This window comes from Hemitrygon akajei, chromosome 3 (assembly GCF_048418815.1).
Source record: "Hemitrygon akajei chromosome 3, sHemAka1.3, whole genome shotgun sequence".
Lineage (NCBI taxonomy): Eukaryota > Metazoa > Chordata > Chondrichthyes > Myliobatiformes > Dasyatidae > Hemitrygon > Hemitrygon akajei.
In genome coordinates, this window is record NC_133126.1 from 138862600 (window position 1) to 138887036 (window position 24437).

At 41.1% G+C, this 24437-nt stretch overlaps 1 protein-coding gene across 8 annotated transcripts in view; it reads right to left on the bottom strand.

The window, feature by feature from the left end:
* The window catches only part of LOC140725453 (SPRY domain-containing SOCS box protein 1-like), a 213240-nt gene that overhangs the window by 94875 nt on the left and 93928 nt on the right, over nt 1-24437 (bottom strand). For 7 of the 8 annotated variants that reach the window (XM_073040925.1, XM_073040920.1, XM_073040921.1 and 4 more), the window contains one exon: nt 11184-12010. In XM_073040925.1, coding sequence (XP_072897026.1) covers nt 11184-11877 — 694 coding nt within the window. In that variant the 5' untranslated portion in view covers nt 11878-12010. Of the gene's footprint in view, nt 1-11183; nt 12011-13013; nt 13032-24437 lie in introns of those variants that run through there. The other variant, XM_073040928.1, reaches the window with a different exon arrangement.

A 24437-nucleotide genomic window follows, 5' to 3' on the forward strand; every position in this document is an offset into this window, starting at 1 on the left:
TTGACAAATAGATGCTCAGTCACATAACAAAACAAATCTATTTTTTAATATCCATAATATCCATCTTCAAACACATGCATAGTCACTTTAATTTGACAATGATTGCAGATTTTCCCAAGGGTTCAATGACTACATATTACAATGTAGTATTTGAAAGAATAACTTCAAAGACATTACTTATATTAAAATTTATTTAGATTACAAAGCAACTGGAAATCAATTACTAGACAGCAGGCTTTGTTCTGAAGTAAGTATATAAGAGTGCAGCACAGATTAATAACTACTCACTACACTACTAACACACCCTTAGCATGGTACTGCAAGTTAGATGCAAAAAAAAATCATTCCCTTAATATTAATCAAATTGAAGAGGATGGAACATACATTTCAGACCATATTTGAGGCCACATATAGCGGAAGATATGTCTGCAGGTACACTGGTACCACAGGTTTTTTTTTGCCAGCCCAACTGAATCTGAAGTGGGGGGGGGGGGGGCGGGGTGGCAACTCGCAGATCCATGAGAGAAACTTTAAAAAGGGGCATTTGTGGGCTTTCAGCATTTTCCGGCGGCCCAATCAAATAGTGGTTAATTAGCGAGCGCTAACCAGAATAAGGCAGGGGCAAGCGCAACGGCCGTCGTGTGAGTGGATCAGTGTTAGATTGGGAAGGCTTTGGCTCATCAAGCTTTAGGGAGAACTGGCTTGGGTGAGATACATATCTTGTAAGTTTCTTCGTCTTCATTCTCTGTCTGTTAGAGCTAAGGCATCGAGGATGCCTCCCGGGGCCGCATTGCACTCTTTATGTGAGATTTGGGAATTCTGAGCAACCTCCAGCCTCCCAGATAACCACATCCGTACCAAGCTGCAGCTTATCAAAGAACATATTAAGGAGCAACAGATGCAGCTTAATAACCTGTGGCTCATATGGGAAACTGAAGAGGTGATAAGTAGGAGCTGCAAGGAAATAATAACCCCTAAGTTACAGGAGACAAGTACCTTGGTGACTGTCAGAAGAGGGAAAAAGAAATGGGCAGCCGATGCAAAGAATCCCTGCGGCCTTTCCCCTCAGTACCGTTTTGGATATCATTGGGAAAGAGAACAATCTACTGGGGGAAGCTGCAGCAATTGGCTCTCTGGCATTGAGTTTGGTGCTGTGGCTCAGAAGGTAGCAGGGAGAAGAGGACTGCAATAGTGACAGGGGATTCCATAGTTAGAGAAGTTGACATGAGATTCTGTGGTCATGACAGAGACCCAGATGGCATGTGCCAGTCAGTGACATCACAGGTCAGGTCCACTGCATTCTAAAGGAGGTGGGCAAGCAGTCAGAAGTCTTGGCACACACTGGCACTAATGACATAGGTAGGAAAAGGGAGGAGGTCCTGAAGAGTGAATTTATGGAGCTACGCAGAAAGCTGTACCTATGCCATGCACTAGCAAGGGTAAGAATACGATGATTTGGCAGATGAATGTGTGGTTGAGGACAGGGTTTCAAATTTCTGGATCACTGGAATCTCTTCTAAGGGAGGTATGACTTGTACAAAAGGGTGAAACCAAAGGGAACAAATATCCTTGCGGGCAGGTTTGCTAGAGCTGTTGTGGAGGGTTTGAACAAATTTGGCAGAAGAATGGGAACTGGAATGGTATGGCTGAGAATGGGGCAATTGATATACAGGTAGTGCGTAGTGAGAAAGTCAGGAAGGACGGGCAGATGAGAGGGCAAAATTTCAGTTAGTGAGATGAGTTGCAACGTAATAGGGGGACAAAAATCGAAAAGAGTGATGAATACTGGACTGTAAGTACTATATTTGAATGCACACAGTATACAGAGTAAGGTGGATGATCTTGTAGCACAGTTAAGAGATTGACGGATATGACAGTGTGGGCCTCACTAACTTGTGGCTGAAAGAAGATTTTAGTCGGGAGCTTAACATCCAAGGATACACCTTGTATCGAAAGGACAGGCAGACAGGCCGGGGGGTGGGAAGGGTTGGGGCGGAGTGCCTCTGTTGGTAACAAATTAAATCAAATCCTTAGAAAGAGGTGACATTGGATTGGAAGATGTAGAGTGCTTGTGGTAGAGTTAAGAAACTGCAAGGATAAAAAGACACTGATGGACTATTACTGTGTAAAATGGGGAGAAGGTTCTAACACCAAAGGAGCAGAGGGAATTAGGAGGCCTCTTACAAGGCTCCCAAAAGATTAATTTACAGGTTGAGCTGTGGTAAAGGCGGCAAATGGAATGTTGGCATTTATTTTGAGGGAAATACAATATCAAAGCAAGGAGATAATGATGAGCCTTTATAAGACACTAGGGCAGGCTGCATTTGGAATATTGTCAACAGTCGTGGGCTCCATATCTCAGAAAGCATGTGTTGCCATTGGACAGAGTCCAGAGGAGGTTCACAAGGATGATTCCAAGACTGAAGGGGTTAACATACATGGAGTGTTTGGCAGCTTTGGGCCTGTACTCACTGGAATTTAGAAGAATGTGAGGGGGGGGGGGGATTTCATGGAAACCTACCAAATGTTGAAAGGACTAGATAGGGTGGATGTGGAGAGGATGTTTCCCATGGTGGGGGTATCCAGAACTAGATGCCGTGGCCTCAAAATTGAGGGGCAATCTTTTAGAAAAGAGGTAAGGAGTAATTTTTTTAGCTAGAGAGTACTGAATCAGTGGAGTACTCTGCCACTGACTGCATCTTCAACTTCAAGGCAGAAGTGGATTGTTTCTTGATCGGTCAGGGCATCAAAGGATATGGTGAGAAGGCAAGTGTAAGGGATTAAGTAGGATCCAGGATCAGCCATGATGGAATGGTGGAGCAGACTCGATGGGCTGAATGGCCTAATTCTGCTCCTGTGTCTTATGGTCTAAGTTATACACGGGCCTCCAAACAGTGGCCAGGATATGGGCTACAAATTACAACAAGAGATACAAAACGCATGCCCAAAACCCATAGATACGATAGTCAAGGGCAATATAAATATGCAGGTAGTTTGGGAAAATCAGGTTGGATCCCAAGAGAAGGAATCTGTTGAATGCCTATGAGATGGGCTTTTTAGAGCAGCTTGTGGTCAAGGCCAGCAGGAGATCAGTTATTCCAGATTGGGTGTTCTCTAATGAACCAGATTTGATTTGGGAGTTTAATGTATTACGTTCCCAGTAACCGGGTGACTTACCAGCAAAGATAGAAAGGTCCGCTGAAGCCTGATGATACTATTTTCAAACGTTTTTATTTATAAAGGGGCACAAACGTATGATTAATACAAAACATTCAGATCATATACATCGTCAAAACTCAATCTAAAGCACAGGTATAGTAATAATCAATCAAAAATAAGCTCTATCGTTGTCTAGGGGATAATACTGAGTCCAATGGAATATAAGAGTCACTCAAAGTCTGCAGGCTTCCCCGTTTCGGGAACCGCTGGCATTTCACGTGTTGGAGAGAGAGAGAAGGAACACTTGCCCGTCGTCTTTGCGAAGCAAATCCCTGTTGTTATTTAAAACGGTTTTTCCTTTGGTTTCAGCCATAGACTCCCGATCCGGAATCTAACGCACGTGGCTTCCTTCAGAATGGCTTCCCGCTCCGACGGGAAGCGCTATCGTGTCTTCTTCGTGTGTCTCCTTGGTGCGTCTGAGGCCCTGCCTCGGCAGCCCACCTTTTATCTGGACTGGCAGGGTTGTAGATGTCAATCAGGGTGGGGGTGAGGCAATCTTTCCCCCATCACCCAGCCCACGTTGCCCTGAGGGTTTGCACGTAGTCCAGTCCCTTATTCCACAAAGGTGTCTCCCAAGACAATGGCTATGTCCATGGCTTTTGCCTGGCTGAGAGGCCAGCCCACATTCCAAACTGTAAGGCTGCTCTCTCTCTCTCTCGCGATTCTCACAAAGGAGGGGGCTGGGGTCATAACAAATGTAAAGGAACCTTTAGGAGAGAGTGATCATAATGCGATAGAATTCACCCTGCAATTTGAGAGGGGGAAGCAAAGGTCAGATGTATCAGTGGAGAAAAGGAAATTATAGAGGCATGAGAGAGAAACTGGACAAAGTTGATTGGAAAGGGACACTGGCAGGAAAAACAGCAGAGCAGCAATGGCTGGAGTTTCTAGGAGCTATTTGGAAGGTGCAGGATAGAAACATCCCAAAGAAGTAGAAATATTCTAAAGGCAGGATGACACAACCACGGATGACAAAGGAAGTTAAAGCCAACGTAAAAGCAAATGAGAGGGCATATAATACAGCAAAAACTAGTGGGAAGTTAGAGGATTGGGAAGCTTTTAAAAACAGTAAGTAACTAAAAAAGCTAGGAGGGAAAAGATGAAAAATGAAGGAAAACTAGCCAATAATAACAAAGAGGATATAAAAAGTTTTTTTCCCAGATATATGAAGAGTAAAAGACAAGTGAGATTAGATATCAGACAATTAGAAAATGACGCTGAAGATGTAGTAATGGGGAACAAGGAAATGGTGGACAAAGTGAAAACTATTTTGCATCAGTTTTCACTGTGGAGAACACTAGTAGTATGATGGAAGTTCCAGAGTCTCAGGGGACAGAAGTGAGTGCGGTTGCTATTACTAGGAAGAAGATGATGGGGAAACTGAAAGGTCTGAAGGTAGACAAGTCATCTAAACCAGCAGGACTGCACAACAAGGTTCAGAAAGAGGTAGCTGAAGAAATTGCAGAGACATTAGCAATGATCTTTCAAGAATCACTGGATCCTGGCATGGTTTCAGAGAACTGGAAAATAGCAAATGTCACTCCACTCCTCAAGAGGGAAGGGAAGCAGAAATAAACAAATTATAGGCCATTAAGCCTGACCTCCATGGTTGGAATCGATTACTAAGGATGTGGCTTTGGGGTACTTTGAGACACATGATAAAATAGGTCAAAGTCAACAGGGTTTCCTTAAGGAAAATTCTTGCCTGATAAATCTGTTGGAATTGATTGAGGAAACGACAGGCAAGACAGATGTTGTTTACTTGGATCTTCAGAAGGCCTTTGACCACAGGGCTGCTTATCAAGGTAAGAGACCATGGTATATATCATACGATTTATATTACTGTGGCATAATGACTAGATATATCACGACCTAGAACAGCAGTTCAAATGTACAAGTATCAGAATCAGAATCAGAATCAAACTTTAATCGCCAAGTACCTATGCACATACAAGGAATTTACTTCCGGCAGATGTTGTCTCTCTGCTCATAACAATAATAATGATAAATATAAATGAAAATATAGATTATACATACAGGTAGTGCAATCCAAGTAATAGTTAGCCGACAGTTAACCGGCAGTTAACTGTTCAGCAAAGTGACCGCAGAAGGGAAAAAACTTCTCCAGTGCCTATTAGTCTTAGTCTGGAGGGATCTGAAGTGCCTACCAGACGGAAGCAGATCAAACAGTCCGTGCGCAAGATGGGAGGAGTCCTTTATGATGTTCCCTGCCCTCTTCTTCAACCTGGAAGAGTACAGGTCCACAATAGAGGGCAGGGAGGCTCCAATGATGCGCTTGGCAGTCCTCACTGTGCGCTGTAGTCTGGTTCTATCCTGCTTGGTGGCGGCTCCAAACTACACAATGATGGAGGTGCACAGGACAGACTCAATGACTGCAGTGTAGAACTGCAGCAGCAATTCCTGAGGCAGATCGTAATTCCTCAAGAGCCGCGGTATGCCACTATGTGCAGAGAGTAGTGGTCACAGCCCTCTTCGCCACTGATGACATTTTCAGGATGGGCTGCCTCAAGAAAGCATCATTAATCATTAAGGATCCCCACCATCTGGGCCATCCCCTCTTCTTACTGTGATCAAGGAGGTACAGAAATGTTAAGTCCCACACTATGAAGTTCAGGAACAGCTGCTTTAACAACCACCAGGTTCTTAAAACTACCTGCACATCTCTAACTCTACCTCAGCAATGTAACACTACGGATCACCTCTTGCACTTTGCTGGATTTAACTTTGATTGAGCCTTTGCTTTTTATTGTGCAAAAACAAGACTTCAGTGCAATTTTTTGAAAAATTAATGTTCATTTTATTTATAGTGCTGTTTGTTGCCTGGATCCACATGCCTGTGATACTGCTGCAAGCTTTTCCATTGTAACTGTACCTCACCTTGCTTGTGTACACGACAATAAATGTAACTCAGTTTATGAAATATATAGAGTTACTGCTCACTGCAGAATGATTTTCGGCTGAAACTTTGGTTTCATTCTGTGCAGATTGCACATGAATTTTGCTATTTCTGAGGAATTAAACTTTTGTGTCAAGTTGGGAGTATATGTAAAGTATGTGTATGTTATTCATTTCTGTTGCCGCATTATCTGCAGAGAATAGGCAGAAATGCTGCTTTTGTTTTAGCTATGCCAGACACTTTCCTCCAAAGAGCAAGATTTTTTTATAATGGAAAAAAATATATATACATATACACGCACACACGCACACACAAACATGTTTGTATATATAAATCAGTGTTTCTTTTCTAAAGCAACATATACACACAATAATAAAGTGCTTTCTAACATGATAGCAGCTAATTTGTTGACTTGAAAACTATAATATCAAGCCCCACTGTCACCAACACATGTCATGAAGTTAGTTGCTTTATGGCAGTAGTGTAATACATAAAGTATACTATAAGTTACAATAAATCTATATTATATACATCCATATCAAGTAGTGCAAAAAAGCCAAAAGAGTTCATGGACTGTTCAGAAATCTGATGACAAAGGGGAAGGTGGTGTATGCACCTGTGTGTCTCTATGTCTGTCTTCAGGCTCCTGTACCTCTTTCTCTGATAGTCCTCCTCCCTAATGATCTTTAAGACAAGCTCAAAATAATAAATCTCAAAAAAGAGAAAGGACTACTAAAATTAACCCTTTGGGAACTGGCATTCCTCATCATAAAGTGCTGCAACTGGCCAAGATTCTGCAGAGCTATCAATTCCCACCCTTTGATCTACATCAGGAAATTCATTCATGTACAATGGATGTTAGAATTACTTGATTAAGTGCTTGATTACAATGCTATTCAGATAGTTTGCTATTTTAATGCATTTTAGAAATCTTTCCTGGTGATATAATCTTCAAAATTTATGCAATGAATCTTTAAGAGGGGGAAGAAAAAGGAAAATTACAAAAGAGGAAGAGGAATTGATATACTGCAATTGCACATGAAACTTGAATTAATTATCTCAAAACCATCATCAGATTCAAGTAAAATGGATGTCCTTGATTAATAGTACTTTAACAAACTTCCACTCCATTTACATGTTCAGGAAATTAAATTTACTACTAGCATTTTGCAGATTCAGTCGCACTGTAGCACATGCTACTCTAGGGATTTATGACATCTACAGCATACATTTCCTAGAAATCAATTCCAGACTTCATCAGGAAACGATCATAAATCAGTGTGAATTTACCAAACATCAGAGAACTTACAAAGTTTCTGCAAAGTGTTGCCAAGATCAATGATCATCAGCCAGCACTTAAAAAAACTAATCAAACACAGAAAAAAATTAAAATCCCAATGAGAATGGACAGGGAGAGAACAAGACTAAAATAAAATGTTCACCCATTCAAACTGAAGTGACAATTATAAGTCATGACATGATTGTCCTTACGATCTATTCATTTTAATAGTAGAGACTTCAGCTGTCAGCAGAGGATCATAGAGAGGCATGAGGCCTTGGGGTCAGATGATGTTGCTTTTAACTCCCATGCCAGAGACTTGAACACAAGATCTCCATGCTAATCTTCAGTGCAGCAATGACTAAATGTTGTCCTGTTAGAGGTGCCACGTATCAAAACAGGACAAAATTGAGACCTGCTGCAAACCCTTCTGCAATCACCCTTTCCACTCTGTAAGGTTGGAGCAAGAGCTGGCAGGCGATATGTGAATCCCAAGTGAGAAGGGGGTGATAGGCAGGTGAGGGAACAATGTATGAAGCTGGGAGCAGATAGATGGAAGTGACAAAGGGATAAAGGAGTTGGGATTTGATTGGAGAGGACAGAAGAGCATGAAATAAAATGAAGGAGGTGAGCAGGGGAACCAGCGAGAGGAATGTGTAGATGATGGGTAGATCAAAAGGGCTGGGTAAGGTAAAGAGATAGGGTGATGGGGGCTGCTGGAATAAGGGGAAAAAAGGGGTCCGGGGGTGGGGGGGAGATTGTTAACGGAAGTTAGAGAAATCAGTTATCACGCCATCAAGTTGGACACTACAAACTCAGAATGATGTGCTGTTCCATTAATCTACATCTAACTTCTAACAAATTAATTGCACAGCAACACAAATGTAACAGGCGATGGATGGTAGAATCAATTGACATGGTGGAGAGTAAGAGTTGGGGCGGTTAGGCAGGTGAGATGTGGAAAATGCCAGCACATCTGTTGATCAAAAGGCAGATGGGACCTGAAAGGTTGTAATGGTGCAATGGTGGGGAGAGGATGAACTGCAATTAGATTAGAGAAATTGCTCAGTAGTGATTGAAGCTGGGCTCCCTCTGCTTATCCCAAAGCAGGCTTGCTCACCTTACATAAACCTATTTCTGAATAAGTGGTCCATCAATTGACAGGCACGCCTCTACGAAAATGATGCAAGTGTCATGGTGCTGAATGCTACCAATAACATCCAGATGCTTTTACACACATTGCTTTGTAGGGACCTGGCAGGAAAATTCCAGGCTTCATAATCTATGCAATTTGGTTATGTATATTTTTTCTAAAAAAAATCATAACACACAAACACAATCTGTGCTCTGCAATAGAATTTCTAGCCTAACTATCTGAAGGAAGTTGTAATGTCCATATTACTAGGTTTGCTGATGCTCCTAAACTCAGTGAGAATGTGAAATGCAGAACAATGAAACGGAGACGCCTCCTTCTCCCTCATTAGGGAGAGAGAGGACCTGTGGTATGTCAGATACCAGATGAACGAGTAATCTTTGGGGTAACTGCAAGTCTGTGTCTTTGCTGATGCTTTGCTCACGCTTGAGTGCTCGGTGATGGGTGCTGATGCTTCTTTTTGCCAGTGGCGGGGGGATTGTTGCCTGCTGCCGCTTACGCGCAGGAGAGAGGGGAGTTGGGTGGGGGACTTTGGGGTTCTAACACTTAACTTTCTTTGGGGGCACTCCTCTGTTTTTCGTGGAAGGTTGTGAAGAGAAAGCATTTCAGGATGTATATTGTACACATTTCTCTGACATTAAATGTACCTTTGAAACAGGACATTTTCACAAAATATGAACTAAAAATTGTTGTGCCTCCTAGTTTTCTAATTATTCAGACAATGCTAAGCATCAAATTCAGCACTTACAGAGCTTAAGTTTGCCCAGTAATTGTCTAAGCGATACAAGCCTTCAAAGTCTAGGTTTAAAAGCCTGTGCTTTAGAAGTTGACTTAAGAAAGAATGAGAATAGGCAACAATCACAGCAGCGACCACAGAGGCAAGAATATAGAAAGGGAAGTGGTATTTGCATCAGATGGTTAGGTTGGGCCAGTAGTCTTTCTCCTGCATGGTACAATGTACGAGAAGTACAAAATGCATATGGCTGTAGTGGCCAAAGCAGAACGTGAGTCAACAGTCACTGCTAGGATAAATTACATTTTTTTAAAAACTACATGACCTTTCTTTCTAAAGTATTTGAAAGCCATACATTATTATAAAGTAAAACTGAATTGAAGTTTTTTTTAACATTTTCTTGCACAGGATAAATCCAATTAATAGGAAACAGGAGCAGGAGAAGGCCGACTGACTATACAAACGGGCAGTGTGATTCAATATTGAACCACAAATGCTCCTTTCCTGCTCCTCCCTCCCTCTCTATCCCGACTCCTCTAGCATCTATTCCTCATCTCGGGTCTAAATGTTGGTCCCTTACTTTTGAGACGGTGAGCCACGGTCTTAATTCCTTAACCTGGAAACTATCTTTCTCCTTTCCAGTCAAGCCCTCCCAGTATTTTGCCAGTCTCTAGAAAGTTCTTTTCACTCTTCTAAGCTCAACAGAACAGAAGCCAAATCTAATCACACTCTCCTCATATGACAGACCTGCCATTCCTAGAGCAATACTGCATAGATACTGCTCCTTCAGTCCAACTAGTCCATGCCAATGACAGTGCAAGCCTGGCTAGTCCCAATTTTCTGTGTCAAGCCCATATACCTCTAAGCTCTGCCCCTCTACGTACCTATCGATGTACTTTTTAAATAATACTATTGTACCTGCCACCTCAGAAACTTCACTGCACTCTAAAGCAGGCAACATTGTTTTTTGTAAGGGAACTATAATTAAGCAATACTCCAAGTGTTGTCTCATTTAGGTATTATATAGTTACAAACTATCCTTACTCCCATTCTCAAGTTCACTTGCCATAGAAGTCAACATGCCATGTGCCTTCCTAATTGCCTACTGCACCTCCATGTTGATGTTCAAATGCCTTTGAACACCCTTGAACATCAATCTGACCAATAATAAAATACTCTGCAATGTCTTCTTCTACTACCGAAGCGTACAACTTCACGTTGCCTTTATCTGCACATTGTCGTTCACCAACTCAGCTCATCTACATTTGCTTGAAACTTCTTTACATTGTTATTGCAACTCACATTCCCACTGAGTTTAGGAGCATCAGCAAGCTTAGTAATAATGCACTTGATCTGCTTGGTCAAGTCATTGAACTAGATTGCAAGTACTGACCCTTGTGGTATCTCAATTTATTGCCTGCCACCCTGAAAAGAACCCACTTAATCTTTTCCATCTAATAACCAACTCTCAATCCACATTGATACGTTAGCAATTCAGTTGTTCTAAATCTACTTCATCAATTTTGTGTGTGTCTTACTGAAAACCTTATACACCAATTCCCCCATCTACTCTACAAGAAACAAACTCAAAGAAATTCCAATAGATTACTAAAACATAATTTCCCTGTCATAAATGCACATTAATTCCAAGCAATTACATTAATTTCCTTTATAGATTACATCATTCTGTTGACTAAAAAGCTAGCTGATTAGCCATCCTCATTTTCTCTCCTCCCAGAAGCTGTAGACAACTTGATCCTACATATGGTACTGACAGGGACTGTGACAAAATATAAGAAAAATCATCTTCATTACAGAATGGAAAATACATTTACTTTTATAAACTTAACAAGATACAGAAGGATTTTGAAAATTGACTTACGGTCTAGTCCATTGATGTACCTCATTGTTATCTCGCAGTGCCCCCAGACTGCACTGACTATTGGGTACAGTTTTTTCCCTTTTAGTCCTCTGAAGGCCACACCTAGATACTGTCCATCCACTATGAAACTCAATGTTCCTTCATCCATGTCCAAAACCACCAAGAAACTATCTGGCAGAACAAAAGATTCATCAGGCTCCAGAAACACCGGGTAAGTTGATGCTGGTTGGTTTTTACTGTTGTGATACAGTTTGTTGCGACCCAGGTCCCAGCCCCACGATTCATTATTGCTGCCAACTAAGGAGGTGTATCCCACAGAATGCAATGGAGCTTCCGAAGTCGCCACTCCAACAACTGCATGTGTTCCTCGTTGTCTAGTAGGCCAGTGAATCTGCCAGACGTGAAGGCCTCGAGTATACCCAACTTTACCTCGAATACAGTCTGTGCTTTGGGCAACTGGATGTCTGTGAAAGGTTACCTTGTCATCTTCTTTTACAAAAATATTCAGAGAACGGTCTTCATTATTCCAGGCATGCTTGAGCTGAACTTCTCGAGAAGCTGACGGCATGTCCAGTAGCATATCAAGCCGAGTTGGTTTGCAAAAGTCAGGACCTCGTAATTCTCGCTTAACAGGTCTGTAGGCTGGTTCCCTCACATCCACAGACTTTATATTCCCTGAGATTTTTTGGCCCATTTCTTGACTCAAAAACCACTGAGATGGTTGCTTTAACCTGCTGTTACCTCATGTAAGCTCTTCACAGACATCCAAAGTTGTGACAAGCAAACTGTTCCTTTCGTAGTCAGAGAACAAGCTCCTTTAAGCAGATCTAAAGAAAAGAAAAAGAAAGATTGTCATACATATATTTTACTTCATTAACATTTTATACATACTTGTTTGATGGAATGATGTGTTATAAACTGAATGACCTTTGCTAAATCACTCAACTGCTAGACTGGAACCAGTAAAAGAACTGAAGGAGGATAAAGATTTTCCCACATTAATGTTAAGTTCAGACAAAACTTCCTATGATTCACAATATGATGCAGACATTTACCTAGACCGCTTCTTTAAGTCTGCTCTACTTTATACAGGCAGTGATGAGTCACTGTATAGAGAACACTTTGTAAAAATTCCTGCCAGACATATTAATTTAAATTTCCATTCATATCATACGAAATGCATTTTCCTGCGTCCAACAAAACCTACATTGTATGTTTCCAAGTCCTCCTACACGTTTTAGGGAAAATTCCACATATTTAAACTTCAGTTTATAATGTAAGTAATAAAATAAACTTTGCTATATTGGAAATTACCATTCCCAGTGGCAAGTAAGATAACTTAAAACATCCACGCAGTTTTACTACGCAGTTGAGCTTACTACCCATAGCCATTGCAGGCCTGTAAATAAAAGCACCAAATTTAGGCAAAATGTCCACGGGTAAAATTGAAAGGAAAGAAGAAACAGACTGGCCATACAAAAGAAACCAAACAATTGGCACCTAGACTTTTACAGTTACAATACACTTCAACAGATTAGATGTAGAAAAGATGTTTCTCCTGGGATTATTCAAAATTTGATGCTATAAGTAAAGAGTTCTGAATAAATCCAGAAAAAAACTGGAAACAGCCTTTTTTTTTGCTTTGGACCACTGACATTGTGGAATTCAAGATAGGGTGGTTCAGACAATCAGCATTCATGCAATGAAGTGAAAGTACACAGACATGAAAGAGAAATGGAAAAAATTGAAATGTTACAAGGATAAGACTTTTAAAAAAATGCTTGGGGAAAGCTTTTGTGAAATACACTCAAGCAGAACAAAATTAGGTACCTAATAAGATGGCATTATGTTCGTAATATCACACACAAAATGCTGGAGGAATTTGGCAGGCTAGGCAGCATCTATGGAAATTTTGTGTGTGTTGCTCGGATTTCCAGCGTCTGTAGATTTTCTCTTGTTTATTATTATGTTCTTAGTGTGCTGCTGCTGTCGTCCATACACTTCAAGGTTTGACGCCAGTGTATTCAGAGATGCAGTTCTGCACACCACTGTTGCAATGTGTGGTTACTTGAGTTGCTGTTGCCTTCCTGTCAGTTTGAACCAATCCGATCATTCTCCTCCGATCTCCCTCTCTCATCAACAAGCCGTTTTCACCCACAAAACTGACACTCACTGGCTGGCTTGTTTTTCCCACACCATTCTCAGTAAACTTGAGAAACTATTCTGCATGAAAATCCCAGATCGGCAGTTTGAGATACTCAAACCACTACGTCTGGCACCAACAAACATTCCATGGTCAAAGTTGCTTAAATCACATTTCTTTCCTCATTCTCATGTCTGGTTTGAACAACAACTGAACATGTCTGCATGCTTTTATGCATCGAGTTGCTACCACACGATTGGCTGATTAGATACTTGTATTAACAATCAAGTGTACAGGGTACCTAATAATGTGGCCTCTGAGGGTATTATTACCAGCTGATATCCTTGCAAACTACCTCTTCAGACCGAGCCAGCATCACCTGGAGAAATGCAAATTGGTTACAGAAAACTAGGCTGGATTTATTAAAGGCAAATCATATCATACTACCTTATTAGTGGTTTTTGATGAGCAACAGAGAAGACAGCTATAGAGCCACACACACAAAATGCTGCAGGAACTCAGCAGGCCAGGCAGCATCTATGGAAAAAGAGTACAGTCGATGTGTCGGGCAGAGACCCTTCATCAGAACTGAAGAAATAAGATGAGAAGTCAGAGTAAGGGGGGGGGAGCTGGGGAAGGAAGAAATACAAGGCAATAGATGAAACCGGGAGGGGGGAGGGGTGAAGTAAAGAGCTGGGAAGTTGATTGGTTTAAAAGATAAGGGGCTGGAGAAGAGGGAGGTGATGGTAGGTAAGGAGATAAGGAGAGAGAAGGAAATGGGAATGAAGGGGGAATGAAGGGGGAGCATTACCGGAAGATTGAGACATCAATGTTAATGCAATCAGGATGGAGGCTACCCAGCCAGAAGATAAGGTGTTGTTTCTCCAACCTAAGGGGGGGTGGGGTGGGGAGAAGCATCAAGCAGTCAAGGAGGCCATGGACTGTCATGTTGATATGGTAATGAGAAGTGGAATTAAAATGGGTGGCCACTGGGAGACCCTGCTTTTTCTGGTGGACTCGGCAAAGCGGTCTCCCAATATACAGGAGGCCACCTGTATACAGCACCTGATGGACTTCAAAAAACATTTGATTAGAGGCCATGTAATTGAATCAGGAATGTAGCCTATGGAAAGAAATAGGCTGCACAAGTAACAGATATGGAATTGGCTAAGAGGAAAATGTTGAAAGGAGGGTGGAGGGAGGGGGAATTAAATCTTCAATTTTAAATTGAAGGAGATCATATAATGGCTAGAAAACACTTTCCAAATTTGTAATTGATGCAAAATTTGGAGGCATAAGGAACTATGAGGAGGATGATAATGTTCATCGTTCCTCAAAGGATAGTTAAGGACCGATTTAAAGAGGAGGTGAAAATACCGTTGAAATTGAGATTTCTCTTGACCAGACCAGAATTTAATTTGGATTTTTTGACACCAATCAACAGAAAAAGACTCTTTCGTGTCAAAGTGAAAACAGATCTCCACAACGTGATCTAAATTAATTACAAATATAAAACACAAAATAATTGATTGCATAAGTATTAACTCCCTTTAATATGATACGTCAAATCATTACTGGTGCAGCCAACTGGTTTTAGAAGTCACATAATTAGTTCAATGGAGCTCTGTTTTTGGAGACCCGTGTGCAGTCAAGGTGCTTCAATTGATTGTAATAAAAATACACCTGTGTCTGGAAAGTCCTGTTGGTGAGTCAGTATCCTGCCAAAAATTGCACCGTGAAGACAAAAAGAACAATCCAAGCAACTCTGCAAAAAGGTTATTGAAAAGCACAAGTCAGGAGATCAATACAAGAACATTTTCAAGTTATTGAATACCCTTTGGCGTAAAGTCAAGTCAATCATCAAGAAATGGAAAGAATATTGCACAGCTATAAGTCAGCCTAGAGCAAGCTATTCTCAAAAAACGAGTGACCGTGCAAGAAGGGGACTAGTGAGGGAGGGAGGCCACCAAGAGACCCATGACAACTCTGGAACAGTTACAAGCTTCAGTGGCTGAGACGGGAGAGACTGTGCATACAACAACTGTTGCCCAGGTGCTTCACCAGTCACAGCTTTATGGGAGTGTGGCAAAGAGAAAGCCACTGTTGAAAAGAACCTCATGAAATCTCAGCTACAGTTTGCCAGAAGGCATGTGGCAGACTTTGAAGTCAACTGGAAAAGGTTCTATGGTCTGATGAAACCAAAATTGAGCTTTATAGCCATCAGACTAAATGCTACATTTGGTGTAAGCCAAACACCACACATCATCAAAAACACACCATCGCTACCGTGGAGCGTGGTGGTGGCTACATCATGCTGCGGGGTTGCTTCACTCCAGCAGGCCCTGTAAGGCTTGTGATGTTAGGGATGCAGAAAATAGTGAGATTTGTTTTCCATCCAGAAATGACCCCAAGCATAAAGCAAAGCTACACAGGAATGGCTTAAAAACAATAAAATGGACAAGTCAGAGTCCAGAGCTCAATCCAATTCCGGCCGGACTTGAAAAGGACTGTTCTCTCACGATCCCATGTAATCTGACTGATCTTGAGAAGTTTTGTAAGGAAGAATGGGAAAAATTGCAGAGTCTAGATGTGCAAAGCTGGTAGAGACCTATCCTCACAAACTCAAGGCTGTAATTGCTGCCAAAGATGTATCTACTAAATATTGACTTGAAAGTGGCAAGTAATTAAGCAATCAATTATTTTGTGTTTAATAATTGTAATAAATTTGGACCAATTTGTAGAAATTTGTTTTCTCTTTGACACAGAAAAATCTTTTCTGTTGATCATTGTCAAAAACACCTAAATTAAATCCACTGTGATTCAATGCTGTAAAACAGTAAAACATTACAACTTCCAAGGGACAGGTGAAGACTTTTTATGGGCACTGTATCACATACAAAAGAAGATAGATAGTTATGGTTATTGAGGTCAATCAACCCTGCCACACAATATCACAGCAGGAGTTCCTCTGGGCAGTGCTTCAAAGACTTCACTTCCGTCACAAGATCAGAGATCAGGATGTTCTCCAATGGTTTCACAATGTACAAATCCATGTACATCTTCTTAGTAAAGGAAACCACCCATGCCAGCATGCAGCATAAGCCAGACAACATCAATGCAAGATAACATTTGCAACAAAAGAGCACCTGGCATTCCCACCTCCTAAAAGAGAGAAACTAATCAGTTGGACTTGACTTCAATAATATTACCATTATCAGAACTCCCACTGTTTATATTCTGGTTCTCACCACTCAGCAGAAACTCAAACAGACCAGTCAAGAAACTACCGTAACTGTAAGAGCAGTATTTTGCTGCAAGTCATTCCCCTTCTGACAGCTTACAGCTTTTTTCCCCAACTCCAAGGAATAACGCAGGTGTGTGTTGAAATACCTTCCCCTTGCCTAGATGAATATCATTCCCACTTTGAAGCTCAACACCATCCTTGCTAAAATAGCTCAAGTAATTTCCAGATACAACACTGAACAGGCACTCCCCACCCCCTACTAGTAGTGCATGGTCGATGTAATTACTCACCAAGGCTGGTCTCACAGCATCTCCCATTGAAAAGGACAAGATCACCACTTTCATGGAAAAAGACCTCAGACTGCAACCTGCACTCCAAGACGACCACTGCTCTGATATGGACATGTAATGCCGGCCCTTCTTCATCACTTGGTCTAAGTTTTAGAACTCCTTATACAAAAGAACTGTGGTGTACATCACAGAAGAACTGAACCACAACATTCACAAGAACAGTATGGGTGACTATAAATACAGCTCTTGCTACCAATGTCCAAGACACTAATACAAATAACACAGAAAATAACATTTTGTCAGAGAGAAGAGGCAATTGAAAATATTTTCAAACATCTGATGTAAGGCTATGACACAAAATACTGGCAATGACTTTCATAGAAACATAGAAAACCTACAGCACAATACAGACCCTTCAGCCCACAATGGTGTGCTGAACATGTACTTACTTTAGAAATTACCTAAGGTTACCCATAGCTCTATATTCTTCTAAGCTCCATGTATCTATCAAGGAGTCTCTTAAAAGATCCTATCGTATCTGTCTCCACCACCATCGCCGGCAGCCCATTCCACGCACTCACTCACCACTCTCAGTATAAAAAACTTACCCCAACAACTCCTCTCTACCTATCTCCAAGCACCTTAAAACTGTGCTCGCTCATGTTAGCCATTTCAGCCTTGGGAAAAAGCCTCTGACTATCCACATGACCAATGCCTCTCATCATCTTATACACCTCTATCAGGTCACCCCTCATCCTCCATCGCTCCAAGGCGAAAAGGCCGAGTTCACTCAACCTATTATCATAAGGCATGCTCCCCGATCCAGGCAAGATCCTTGTAAATCTCCTCTGTACCCTTTCTATAGTTTCCACATCCTTCCTGTAGTGAGGTGACCAGAACTGAGCACAGTACTCCAAGTGGGGTCTGACTGGGTCCTATATAGCTGTAACATTACCTCACGGCTCTTGAACTCAATCCCACCGTTGATGAAGGCCAATGTACCATATGCCTTCTTAAGCCCACAGTCAACCAGCGCAGCAGCTTTTGGTGTCCTATGGACGCAGACACCAAGATCCCTCTGATCCTCCACACTGCCAAGAGTCTTACCATTAATACTATATTCTGCCATCATATTTAACCTACCAAAATGAACCACCTCACACTTATCTGGGTTGAACTCCATCTGCCACTTCTCAGCCCAGTTTCGCAGCATATCAATGTCCCACTGTAACCTCTGACAGCCCTCCACACTATCCACAACACTCCCAACCTTTGAGTCATCAGCAAACTTACTAACCCATCCCTCCACTTCCTCATCCATGTCATTTATAAAAATCACGAACAGTCGGGGCCCCAGAATAGATCCCTGAGGAACACACCTGAACACAGACCTCCATGCAGAATATGACCCATCTACAACCACTTGTTGCCTTCTGTGAGCAAGCCAATTCTGGATCTACAAAGCCTCCTTACTTTCCCAATAACCCTTGCATGAGGTACCTTATCAAATGCCTTGCTGAAATCCATATGCACTACATCTACAGCTCTTCCTTCATCAATGTGTTTAGTCACATCCTCAAAAAATTCAATCAGGCTCATCAGGCACGACCTGCCTTTGACAAAACCATGCTGACTATTCCTAATCATATTATGCCTCTCCAAATTTTCATAAATCCTGCGTCTCAGGATCTTCTCCATCAATTTACCCACCACTTAAGTAAGACTCACTGGTCTATAATTTCCTGGGTTATCTCTACTTCCTTTCTTGAATAAGGGAACAACATCTGCAACACTCCAAACTTCCGGAACCTCTCCCATTCCCATGGATGATGCAAAGATCATCGCCATAGGCTCAGCAATCTCCTATCTCACTTCCCACAATAGCCTGGGGTACATCCCATCTGGTCCCAGCAACTTATCCAACTTGATGCTTTAAAAAAAGCTCCAGCACATCCTCTTTCTTAATGTCTGTATGTCAAGCTTTTCATTCTGCTGGAAGTCATTCCTACAATCACCAAGATCCTTTTCCGTAGTGAATACCGAAGCAAAGTGCTCATTAAGTACCTCTGCTATCTCCTCCGGTTCCATACACACTATTCTGCTGTCACACTTAATCAGTCCTATTCTCTCATGTCTTATGCTCTTGTGCTTCACATACTTGTAGAATGACTTGGGGTTTTCCTTCATCCTGCTTGCCAAGGCCTTCTCTTGTCCCTTTCTGGTTCTCCTAATTTCATTCTTAAGCTCCTTCCTGCTAGCTTTATAATCTTCTAGATCTCTATCATTACCTAGTGTTTTGAACCTTTCACCCTGCTAAAGAAGCTATCGATCTGCTGAGTTTGGGTTTTCTTCTCCTGATTCCAGCATCTGCAGTCTCACTTCCAGGTAACAGAATAAGTTAAATTGCTCTTCATTAAGATCAATGGCCTCAATGGTCTGAACGAGCTCTTTTCATACACTAACCATTCTGGTAATCCAATAGTAGAATTCTAGCATAGGTGAGCATAAATTTCGACATGGGAATAGTGTAGCCTCAGTTGAAGCAAAAGCTAGGCCTCAAGCCTCGGGCTTGCCTGCTGCTGAAGAACGCAGAAGAGACGCAGAAGTGCTACAGCCTGGTTGAGCTTGGCTGAGGCCTGATCTGGCCCATTAGTGCTGCCCTCCCGAGTTTGAATAGTGGAATGACAGGCCAGATTGCGTGCATCTAAACACTGCCGGGATACTGTACCATCGATTGCTGAACACTGTCGCTCAGGATCTTGGACTACACATGCTTCTTTTTTCGAATGAATATGCTTCTTTGCTTGATATTTTGAATTATGTTACTCGCTATTTTTGAATGTTTGCTTACCGTTTTGCACTTTGGCCCCAGAGAAATACTGTCTCACTCAGCTGTATCAACATACGGTTTGAATGATAATTGATTTGATTTGAAACTTAGTAGGCTGTATGCCTAATACTCTGCAATCACATTTCTGAACATGCCACAGTTTCAAAGTCCTGACAAAGTCACGAATGACACTACTGACCTCCTGTGCTGATCCCATACCATCCATCTTATCCAATCAGTCAAGAGTCTACGGTGGCCTCCCTCCCCAATCCAACTATGATCTGATTTTCCCCCCCAAAGAACCATTCTTAACTCTCTCCTATTTTTAATCTAAACACTGTTGCTCAGTATCATTTAAGGACAAGATGGACAGTGGATTCCAGTTAATTGGGACGCATCAGGACCAGTACATTTTGGCCTAATTCAGCAGCTGCACCAATTAGCCAAAGTTTCATGGAAATAGTTAAAAAGATATAAAAACACAAACTACTGTTCAACGGAGTAACAAATTATGTATTTAAATGAAATACAGAATAAATTAAAACACTGCCAATACTACTATAGGACTACAAAACTGTGTGCAAGTTCCTAATAGTTATCAACAGAGGAATTCAGCCAGTGTATGTTGTTGTGTTCTTTGGATTGACAGTAGAAAGACAAAATCTACAGACATCTATTGCAGATTATGGCCTGCCTTCATACAATGCTTTCGATGATTGCACACTCCAAATCTTCATTTTCATTGTAATGTTCAAGATGACTGTCAATACCTCAAATTCTTCATAGTACCCAACTTACTGAAGGTACTTTCACTCTCAGTCATTTCCAGCATATCCAAGCCTGAATGTTTGAGATCACAGTGAGCAAAACAATTCTGAATTGCCTTAATGCTCATTTCTAGCTAACTATCAGTGACAAAAGTCACTGCTTTTTGAACATAAAAGATGCACTATTTAAAAACTGCTTGGTCTCAGCACAGCATAGAGTCTAACGCCTACACAAATGCATGCGACTGACTGTAGTTGGATATTGTTCAACAACAGTCTTCTGTCCCAAATAAGCAGCACAGTGCCCCAAATAAATGAAGGAGATATCATCTATTTTCTCGATTAGATTTGTTCTTTAAGAGTTGGCCCAAATAAGCAGCTACCCCAATTAACTGAAGGCCCAATTAACCAGAATACACTGTACTGACTTAGTCATGCAAGCTGGCGTCCCCTAGCTCCACTGATTAAATTAAAACCTGGAAGGTACAGCATAAAAATATCAGAATCCGGATTATTATCATCATCAGCATGTGTCCTGAAATTTGTTAACTTAGCAGCAGCAGTTCAATGCAATACATAATATAGAAGAAATATAATAAAATAACAATAATAAATAAATCAATTACTGTATATGTATCTTGAATAGAATAAAAATAGTGCAAAAAACAGAAATAATATATATTTTAAAAAGTGAGATAGTGTTCACAGGTTTAGTGTCCATTTAGGAATCAGACAGCAGAGGGGAAGAAGCTGTTTCTGAATCACTGAGTGTGTGCCTTCAGGCTTCTGTACCTCCTACCTGATGGCAACAGTGAGAAAAGGGCATGCCCTGGGTGTTGGAGGTCCTTAATAACAGATGCTGCCTTTCTGAGACACTGCTCCTTGAAGATGTCCTGGGTACTTTGTAGGCTAGTGACCAAGATGGAGCTGACTAGATTTACAACCCTCTGTAGCTTCTTTCAGTCCTGTGCAGTAGCCCACCCCCCCCCCATACCAAACAGTGATGCAGCCTGTCAGAATGCACTCCATTCTCCTTACTCCCGAATCTGCTAGTCATCTATGCACCAATGACAAATACTCAACCAACCACATACATACTCTTAAGATAATGGAGAAAAAGGAACACACAGATGAAACAAATCTAATTATTTCACTATGCCTCCAGCTGGAAAGACCTTAAGTTCTGGAATTCCCACTTTCAAACTTTTCCACTTCTTTCCTTCTTTAAGATGCTCCTTGAGATCTCTCTGGATATGAATCATATGCCCTGCTAATGTGCGATATTTCTCGAACATTGTCCTGCATAAACATTGACAAATTGGTCTGTTATCGCTAAATGTACTGGGGTACAGTGAAATACTTTGCTCTGTATGCTTCCATAAAGATCATTTCATCACATCAGTACACTGAGGTGGTACAAAGGAGAAGATTGAGGATTGTTTCATGCCATTTCCAATACACAGGTGTAAAGGAGAAAGAAATGATTGTTACCTCCAGATCCAATGCAATACAATAATAAATAATAATAATAAAGCATAATAAAAAGACAATAAATATAAATACTCTGACAGGAAATGATAAAGCAGTGGCAACTGGGGACATGAAGGATTAATGGGCAGTGGTGATGATCAGCCTTACTGCTTGGGGAAAGTAACTGTTTTTGCATTTGGTAGTGCTGACCCTCGCTCCCTGGTGGGAGTAGGACATGCAACCCATGAGGAAGGTGGGTAGGATCCTTCATGATAATGCTGGCCCTTTTCTGGCACTTTCTGTACACGTGCCCTGATGGTGGGAAGGCTACCTGTTCTAGGGACTTGCTGACCGCTGCAGAGTAGTTTCCATAGCATGCAATGGTGCAACATGTTAGGATGCTCTCTACTGCACATCTGTAGCAGGTAGTGAGAAATGATGTGTACAGTCCAACTCTCTTCAGCCTCCTCAAAAAGTAGAGGTGTTGATGAAATTTCTTGATGGGGTAGGATGCAACGTGTTGATGCCACTAAAAAGAAGGCAAGACAGTGGCTATACTTCATTAGGAGTTTAAGGAGATTTGCTTGTCAACTAAAATACTTGAAAACTTCTATAAATGTACAGTGGAGAGCATTCTGACTGGCTGCATCACCGTCCAGTATGGGGGGGGGGGGGGGGCAGTGGAGTAGCTGCTGCACAGGATCAAAGTAAGTTGCAGATACTTGTAAAATTAGTCAGCTCCGTCATGGGTACTAGCCTCCGTAGTATCCGAGACATCTTCAAGGAGCGGTGCCCAAGTACGGCAGCGGTCATCATTAAGGATCCCCACCACCCACAGTGTTTCTGTTCCAGAAAACAGTCACAATTGAAAATAAAGTGGAAATAATAAAGCAATCAGAAAGAGGTGAAATGCCATCGGTCAATGGAAAAGTGTTAGGCTCCATTCAGAATAAAGTGAGAATAATGGAGCTAGTGAAGGCCCTGCCCCGATGAAAGCTACAATTATTACTAAGCAACGCAGTGGCTTAATTATTGAAATACATACGTTTCTTAAGTATGTATGCATTGAAAGGTAAAATATATACTATATACTAAGACATATGTTTGACTAACTGATGCTAAATAATACCAGATGTACCTGTTCTGACTTAGAGAACTTCTGGGTTTTTTTTCGATTCCCGATCCGCAGTAACCTATACACATTCTCCCGTATACTTTAAATCTCTAGGTTACTTATAATACCTAATACAATGTAAATGCTATGTAAATAATTTTTATACTGTATTGTTTAGGGAATAATGACAAGGAAAAAAAAGTCTGTACATACTCAAACAACGAGTGTGGGAGAGAGAACTTCTGGGTATTCCTGATTCATGGTTGTCTGAACCCGCGCATAAGGAAGGCCGACTGTATTTGACTGTACTGCTGTCATAAGGTTAATGAATTTCATGGCATATGCCAGTGATATTAAATCAGATTCTGATTATTATTTTCACATTTTAACATTACTATAAAGAAAACTAAAGTTTTGTCCAACCATGCAACTATTTGTTCTTTTGAAGCCAAGATTAATCAAAGTGCATTGAGATTAATGAGAAGTATTTGACACATATGCACAAAAGGCTACATATTAAGAGATTTTACTTTCCTCCCAATGCCAGTGTAACAGCACCTGCATGTCCAATGCATGAATGACATTATCTTCCCACGTATGCACATGATCCAGAATGGATTCTGTTGCACATTATAATGAAATCAAAGGGAACTGGACTGCTGTTTTTAATATTCATTATCAAAAAGCATCATAATATCTTATAATTTATCCAGTTGGGATTAAGCCATTAAACAAAATTCCTGTTTCCAAGAACTGTAGGTAATACCTCAGAGAGCTAGGTTTGCCGACATAAGGTTTCATTTTTTTGTTAATTTGAGTAAAGAGGTCACTTCACAGTCATCTCAATTTCACTGTCTTCCCTCCATTACAACCATCTTGTTCCATTTTCTAATCAACCTACTTATTACATTCTTATTTTATTCAGCCTGCCCATCACAGGACTGCTAATCCTTGATTTCTATAGCCATCTCTATTCCGCTGAAACATTGATTTTGATTTACCTGCTGTCACTGATGTAACAGGAAGCCTGGAATTAGCACTATCTTTCACACCTATGCAAATAGACCAAACAATACTAAGGTTTATGACTGAATTACACATAACCACAATTACAAATAATACTTTGCATGTCCCCTGTGAAATCTGCAGTTACTGAAAACTGCCACAAAAACAAACTATTTCTTTACATGAAGTCATATCAAGGCATAGATGCATTGTTACAGGATTCTCAGAACACACAGTAACCCTTGGCTCTCATTAATGTAGCGCAAATTAGATGAGCAACAGTTAATTGAAATGCCACTCTACAAGAATTCCAGACTTTTTAAAATGAAGACATCAGCTTGCTCCTTTCACAAAGAAGAGAAAATCTGCAGACGCTGGAAATCCAAGCAAC